Source organism: Triticum urartu, chromosome 4 (assembly GCF_003073215.2).
Source record: "Triticum urartu cultivar G1812 chromosome 4, Tu2.1, whole genome shotgun sequence".
NCBI lineage: Eukaryota > Viridiplantae > Streptophyta > Magnoliopsida > Poales > Poaceae > Triticum > Triticum urartu.
In genome coordinates this window covers 483,160,239-483,167,219 of record NC_053025.1, presented here as the reverse complement: position 1 = coordinate 483,167,219, position 6,981 = coordinate 483,160,239, and the positions used below count along the sequence as shown (strand labels likewise).

The window sequence follows — 6,981 nt, the reverse complement described above, 5'->3', positions numbered from 1 at the left end:
TGGTTTGTGGGTGATAGATTGAAGCATAATCGAGCTTGATGCCCATTTTGCTGCACCAGAGTTTTACCTCATCGGCAGTGAAGTTCGTGCCGTTATCAGTGATGATGCTGTGGGGGACGTCGTAACAGTGTACAACCCCGGATATGAAATCTATCACCGGTCCGGATTCGGCTGTTTTAACCGGTTTAGCCTCTATCCATTTCATGAATTTATCCACCATGACCAATAAGTATTTTTTTTCTTGTGGGTTCCCCCTTTAAGGGGTCCAACCATGTCAAGCCCACAGACCGCGAAGGGCCATGTAATGGGGATTGTTTGGAGGGCGGTGGATGGCATGTGGCTTTGATTTGCGAAGAGATGGCAACCGGCGCAACGTTGGACCAAGTCCTGTGCATCTGCCTGGGCCGTTGGACAATAGAATCCTGTACGGAAGGCCTTGCTTACAAGAGCCCGGGCTGCAGCGTGATGACCGCCGAGTCCGGCGTGAATTTCTGCCAAAAGGTTCCGCCCTTCCTCTTCGGAGATGCACCTTTGAAGGACTCCGGTAGTGCTTTTTCTTGTACAATTCTCCCTCATGGACCCTGTAGGCCTTGGATTGCCGCACTATGCAGCGTGCCTCATTTTGGTCTTCCGGAAGTTCCTGTCTAGTTAGGTAGGCCAAGAATGGTTCTGTCCACGGGGCAATAATGGCCATTATTTCGTGGGCTGAATGTGTTATTTCTGTGGCGGAGCCTCCGATTGTGTCAGAGAGTTCAGTATCGTGTATTTTGGCCGGGTCCGGACTGTTGTTACCGGTGTCCCCTTCCCATGCAACGGATGGCTTGAAGAGCCTTTCCAGAAATATGTTGGGAGGGACCGCGTCGCGTTTTGCGCCGATGCGGGCGAGGATATCCGCCGCCTGATTGTTTTCCCGAGCCACATGGTGAAATTCGAGCCCCTCGAACCGAGCTGACATTTTAGGACGGCATTGCGATAAGCTGCCATTTTCGGATCCTTGGCATCAAAGTCTCCATTTATTTGGGATATCGCAAGGTTCGAATCCCCGCGCACCTCTAGGCGTTGAATGCCCATGGATACTGCCATCCGGAGACCATGTAGAAGGGCCTCATATTCGGCTGCGTTGTTGGAGTCCGTATACATTATCTGTAGTACGTATTGAACTGTATCTCCTGTTGGGGACATTAAAACAACGCCAGCCCCCAGACCAGCCAACATTTTGGAGCCGTCGAAGTGCATGATCCAGCTTGAATATGTGCCGTACTCCTTAGGGAGTTCGGCTTCCGTCCACTCGGCGACGAAGTCAGCCAAAACTTGCGACTTAATAGCTCGCCGTGGCTTGTAAGTTATGTCGAACGTGAGGAGCTCAATGGCCCATTTGGCAATCTGGCCCGTCGCGTCGCGGTTGTTTATAATATCGTTAAGTGGTACTTCTGAGGCTACCGTTATCAAACACTCTTGAAAGTAGTGTCGCAGCTTCCGGGATGCCATAAATATCGCGTACGCTATCTTTTGATAATGCGGGTACCGTGATTTCCATGGAGTAAGGACAGTGAACACATAGTAAACCGGCTTTTGAAGGGGGAATTTGTGTCCGTCCACTTCTCGCTCGACGACGAGCACTGCACTTACTACTTGATGAGTTGCCGCAATGTATAATAGCATTGGCTCGCCAATATTTGGCGCAGCCAGGACTGGGTTTGTTGCCAATATGGCTTTTATTTCGTTGAGTCCGGCCGTGGCGGCATCCGTCCACTCGAAGTGTTCGGTGCGCCGGAGGAGGCGATAAAGGGGTAATGCCTTTTCTCCCAAGCGGGAGATAAAGCGGCTTAGAGCCGCCACGCATCCGGTCAATTTTTATATTTGCTTGAGGTCTGTTGGGGAGCTAACTGTGACAACGCTCGGATTTTGGCCGGATTAGCTTCAATACCTCTACTGGAGACAATGAATCCCAGGAGTTTTCCGGCTGTTACACCGAAAACGCATTTTTTCGAATTGAGCTTGATGTCATATGTTCGGAGGTTATCGAATGTGAGCCTCAAGTCGTCTACTAGAGATTCGACATGCTTGGTTTTGACGACCACGTCATGTACGTATGCCTTCACTGTTTTGCCGATCTGGTTTGCCAGACATGTACGAATCATGCGCTGATATGTTGCGCCGGTGTTTTTGAGCCCGAAGGGCATTGTGTTGAAGCAGAATGGGCCGTATGGTGTGATGAATGCCGTTACGGCTTGGTCTGGCTCTGCCATTTTAATTTGATGGTAGCCGGAGTATGCGTTGAAAAAACACAATGAATCGTGTCCTACGGTAGTGTCGATGATTTGATCAATGTGGGGGGAGGGGGGGGGGAAGGGATCCTTTGGGCAGGCCTTGTTAAGGTCCTTAAAAGCATAGATACACATAGCCGATCTTGTGAAACGGACTACTAAGATTGTTTCATTCATTTACACAATGTATAGTACAAGAGGCTCGAGAGTGAATCGTATATGTCGTCGTTAATCCTTCAAAATGACGGCAGGCAATCCAGTACTAACTCGGCAGCCAGCAAGCAAAGGCCGTGCGTTGCTAAGGTCGTAGTACGTACTCATAACACGGCCGGCAATAGCCATAGCTACCAGCTCTCTGCTGGCTCAAGGTAGTGCTGTAGCGACGTCACCTTCTTCTTGCTCCTGAGCTTGCGGAAGGCGGTCATCTCGATCTGCCGGATCCTCTCCCTGCTCACCCCCATCAGCTGCCCGATGTCGTGCAGGGTCCTCGCTTTGCCGTCGTCCATCCCGAACCTGTACCTGATCACCTCCCTCTCCCGAGGGGTCAGGCTGTCCAGCGCCTTGTCCACGTCTTTCTTCATGAACAATCTGTGCAGCGTCTCCTCCGCCGTCTCCGTGCTCTTGTCCGCCGTGATCTCCTGTGGTGGTGATGCACACCAGGTAAAGTGCAGGGATTTAGGTCCAGTAGCCACAAGTGCGATTATTGATGGAGGTGTGTGTTATTCAGATAGACATTGGCGTTGCAGAGCGTAGTGAGCATACCTGGTATGTCACGTCCGTGCACCCGACTTTGCCAGTGAGGGATACGCTGTACCTTGGGAGGCACATTGCTGCTTCCACCCGTCTGGCTGTCATGCCGGTGTCCAACGCGATTTCTTCATTTGTCGGTAGCCTATTCAGCTGCCGGCGGAGTCGTCGCCGGCATTCTTTCACTCGGGAACTTGCTTCCGCCATGTGCGCCTATAAATCAAACAGCACCATTGGATTATATAGGGGCTCATACCAGCACCCCCATCGGGATCACATGGTGTACAAAGAAAGATCCGGGTGCAACATTGGTCTGTTCTAATCATTGATTGATTCTCATAGTTATTCATTTTGTTCGTTTGGTTCCCGGTTACTACTTACTAGTCCCATAAAATCTACCCAATATACAAAGTGATGTAATTACCAAATGTGCTTACATCAACACCAAGAAATTAAGAGTGAAATTGTTGCAAGTGGTGAACCTACAAAGAGAAAGAGGACGTACTGGCAAGCGAATTATTTGGGTTTGTTCTAGAACCGACTTGCGTATTGCTTGCTTGATCCACCAGTGAGAATACGTAGAGAACCTAAAACCCTTTGAGGCATCAAACTTTTCAGCGCCCCTTATAAGGCCCTGAATCCCTTCCTGTATTAGATACGGAATGAAGTGCGAGTCAAACATTTCATTTCCAAAGAATTATAATCATGAAGGGGCTTGAACGAAAGTACAGGAAAAATACCTGGATAAGATCGGAAAACTCTGTCCCAGGGCCTTCAAACTCTTTGGCAATTGAGATTACAAGTCGCACGTTAGATTTGACCATCATGTTCTTGCAGTAAATTCCATAGCTGAGACGTTTCCTCAAAGTGTTCTCATCAGTGCCAACTGCTGCTGCCCACTGACCGAAGGTTGGTTCACCGCCGTTGTAGTGTGCAACCTCCTTTTGGGTAGCCTCCAACTTCAGGAGATCCTGCGTCAGTTCATAATAAACTTAGTCAGACACCAGCAACAGGACAGCATTATTTGGTACAGCATGATAAAAATCACACATGTCCTTGTCATTGTGTTAGTCTTCGTTACCTGAATGCCCTCTGATAACTCAACTTCTTGCTTCGCTGTCAGAAGCTTCCGTCCGGACATCTTGTAGAAGCAGCCCAGAGAATTCCGGCAACCCTTGACCCTCTTCTTCCTCGAGGAGGCCGTGACGGGCCTCCGATCACTGAAAGATTTGGCAGCCTTCATCGCCGCCCTCACTCTCCGAGCTCTTCTCTCGGGCTGACGTGCCGACTTGACAGCCACGCCCCGGGCGCCCTGCTCGTCGTCGTCCGACTCGGATTCGTCGCTGAAGATGCTGACGAACCCCGCGTCGTCCAGCAAGCGGGCTTCGGCATACCGAGACCCCGGCCGCACCTCGGTGCGAAGGACCTCTCTTGTTAAGTAGCTGTCCTCCACCAGGTCATGGCTGTCGCCGACGTCTGGACGGTGGTCCGTTTGCACCATCCGGGCAACTTCTCGGGCGACCTCCGCGGCTGTTCGCGCTAAAGCCACGGCCTCCGCGGCCGCGGCCGTCACCACGGCCTCTTGGTTGAGAAGCGCCTCCCCGAAGCCCCCCTGGTTCCAATATCCAATGCAAGAAAGACACGAGGACAAACATATTTCAGCATAGCCCACTCCAAACCAATCTTATAATACAGTTCAGCACGGTCGCCGGAGCATGAGCGCCGAACACGTGAGCGGACATTACCGGGAGGCTGGTGCTATCCGAAGAGGGAGGAGGCCCGACGTCGACGGCTCCGCCGTAGGCCAGGCGCCTCGCTCCGGCGGCTAAGGACTCCATGCGCTCCGCCTCGACGACGGCCGCGGAGGACAGCGCGCACTGGACCCTCCCTGGCCGGCAGCTCCCGCCTGCCGCGCAGCCGCCGGCGCCGGGCTCCCTCGGCACCGCCGCTCGGGTGGAAGGGGGCCACTTGAACTGCGGCGCGAGGCACGACGACATCCCTAGCCAAGCGGCGAATGCGCGTCGTGTTCGCTAGCTAGCTAGCTCTTGTTGTGGATGGAGGTGATGCTGCCGGCTAGTGTGGTATGCATTGCGGGGCAGGGAGCGCGGTGAGGTGCGGCCGTACGGTCGGGGAGAAGCGGGAGGGTGGGCGCTCTTGGTCTGGAGGGTGAAGGGGATAAGAGAGGGTGGGGACAGGATCGTGCGGGAGAGGCGGCGGCCACCTCCGCGCGTACGCGCCGTGGGCCGGGAATGAGCGACGAGCCTCCGCGGCTCTGCCCCGGTCCGGTCAAGGAGACAAGCTCGGGATATTATTTCTGGTCCGAGTACAGATGCGGCCCGTGCAAGAAATTGATATACGGAGTAAAAATAGCGAACGCTCACTCAGCTCCGCCACGCCATGTTTTCTTTTATCAGTTCAAGTTTTTTCTAAAAAAAAAACTCGCCAAGCTTTTTATTCCAATGCAACATTCATAGGTACAGCTGTTGGGTCATGAGGATTTTCCAACAACACATGTCTACCTAATTGTAGGTTACAAGAGAACTTGGCAAGTTTATGAGTCTCATAGTTATAGTTTCTACGCTCATGAATGAAATTACATAACTGAAAACTACTCTTACGACATATTATTTCATGTACTATAGCAGCATGGGGACCTCACGTCCCCCTGTTGATGTCGTCAACCACTCCTTAGCTATCAGAAGCAACTGTGATATTATGCAAATTAAGATCTTCTGCAAGAGATAAACTTTCCTGCAAGCAAATGCCTCAAACATCATTGGGCCAGTCACTCCCCGGTACACCATTGTTGAGGACCCAAGGTATAGACCTTGATTGTCTCTACAAATAGCCGCGACTGCTCCTTCTCTTCTGTAGCGAGCGACCGCGCCGTCAGCATTAATCTTCATATAGTCTTGAGGCGGAACAAGCCACCTTTCCTTAGTGGACCAAGGAGGTCGAACAGCTGCTAATGGCGGCATGGTCGGCTTCTGTAACTGCTGTAACTCATGTAAGAAGGAATCCACAAAAGGTGATGGTTTGGACCGGGCTCTGGAATATAGCCTCGTGGATTGCTTTTCGCCGGACATACGAAACTGACCAGAGTGTTACTGAGGGAGTCCTGGGATAGGGGGTCCTCGGACAGCCGGACTATATCCTTTGGTCGGACTGTTGGATTATGAAGATACAAGATTGAAGACTTCATCCCGTGTCCGGGTGGGACTCTTCTTTGCGTGGAAGGCAAGCTTGGCAATTCGGATATGTAGATCTCCTCCCTTGTAACCGACTCTGTGTAACCCTAGCCCCCTCCGGTGTCTATATAAACCGAAGGGTTTAGTCCGTAGGACAACAACAATCATAATCATATGCTAGCTTTTAGGGTTTAGCCTCTACGATCTCGTGGTAGATCAACTCTTGTAATACTCGTATTATCAAGATCAATCAAGCAGGAAGTAGGATATTACCTCCATCGAGAGTGCCCGAACCTGGGTAAACATTGTCTCCCCCGTCTCCTGTTACCATCCGCCTTAGACGCACAGTTCGGGACCCCCTACCCGAGATCCGCGGGTTTTGACACCGACATTGGTGCTTTCATTGAGAGTTCCACTATGCCACCACGATAAGGCTTGATGGCTCGTCTTGTTGTCAAGGACAACATTACCTCAGGGGGAGCCCTGGCTGTAGGCCAAACTCTCCGACTAGGCGGCTTCGTCATGACCGCCCATTCGGCCGTCGTGCCGACGATGACTTCTCGGGTCATCAAAAACAGCCTCCACGTCGGCTCGGGATTCGACGAGCAGATGGATCCAATAGAGCTCTCTTCCTTGAACGAGCTCTTGGATCGCACCGCCGCCCTGGGAGTCGCAACGGACTATGATCGGATCGGGCTTAAACCCGACCAAAGGAAGATTAACTCTCCGCCGGTCACCCATCAGATAGCGGTGGTGGAGGAGCAATGTAGCAATTCTTC

At 51.9% G+C, this 6,981-nt stretch overlaps 1 protein-coding gene across 1 annotated transcript; it reads right to left on the bottom strand.

The window, feature by feature from the left end:
• Window positions 1-2,408: 2,408 nt before the first annotated feature.
• Window positions 2,409-5,273, bottom strand: LOC125552169 (RNA polymerase sigma factor sigB-like). Its single transcript, XM_048715649.1, has 6 exons — window positions 4,760-5,273; window positions 4,096-4,626; window positions 3,755-3,985; window positions 3,520-3,660; window positions 3,030-3,227; window positions 2,409-2,905 (listed from the first exon to the last, which is right to left on the bottom strand). The coding sequence occupies exons 1-6, from the start codon at window positions 5,009-5,011 to the stop codon at window positions 2,612-2,614; spliced, it is 1,647 nt and encodes a 548-aa protein (XP_048571606.1). The 5' UTR covers window positions 5,012-5,273; the 3' UTR covers window positions 2,409-2,611.
• Between the last annotated feature and the right edge of the window lie 1,708 nt (window positions 5,274-6,981).

What these genes read in the sequence shown, in the direction of transcription:
- LOC125552169 (XM_048715649.1), bottom strand. Translation starts at nt 5,011, where the DNA reads ATGTCGTCGTGCCTCGCGCCGCAGTTCAAGTGGCCCCCTTCCACCCGA. An exon ending in AGTTTTCCGATCTTATCCAG is followed by an intron (nt 3,661 to 3,754) that starts GTATTTTTCCTG and finishes TATCTAATACAG; the next exon opens with GAAGGGATTCAGGGCCTTAT. An exon ending in CCCAAATAATTCGCTTGCCA is followed by an intron (nt 3,228 to 3,519) that starts GTACGTCCTCTT and finishes TTTGATTTATAG; the next exon opens with GCGCACATGGCGGAAGCAAG.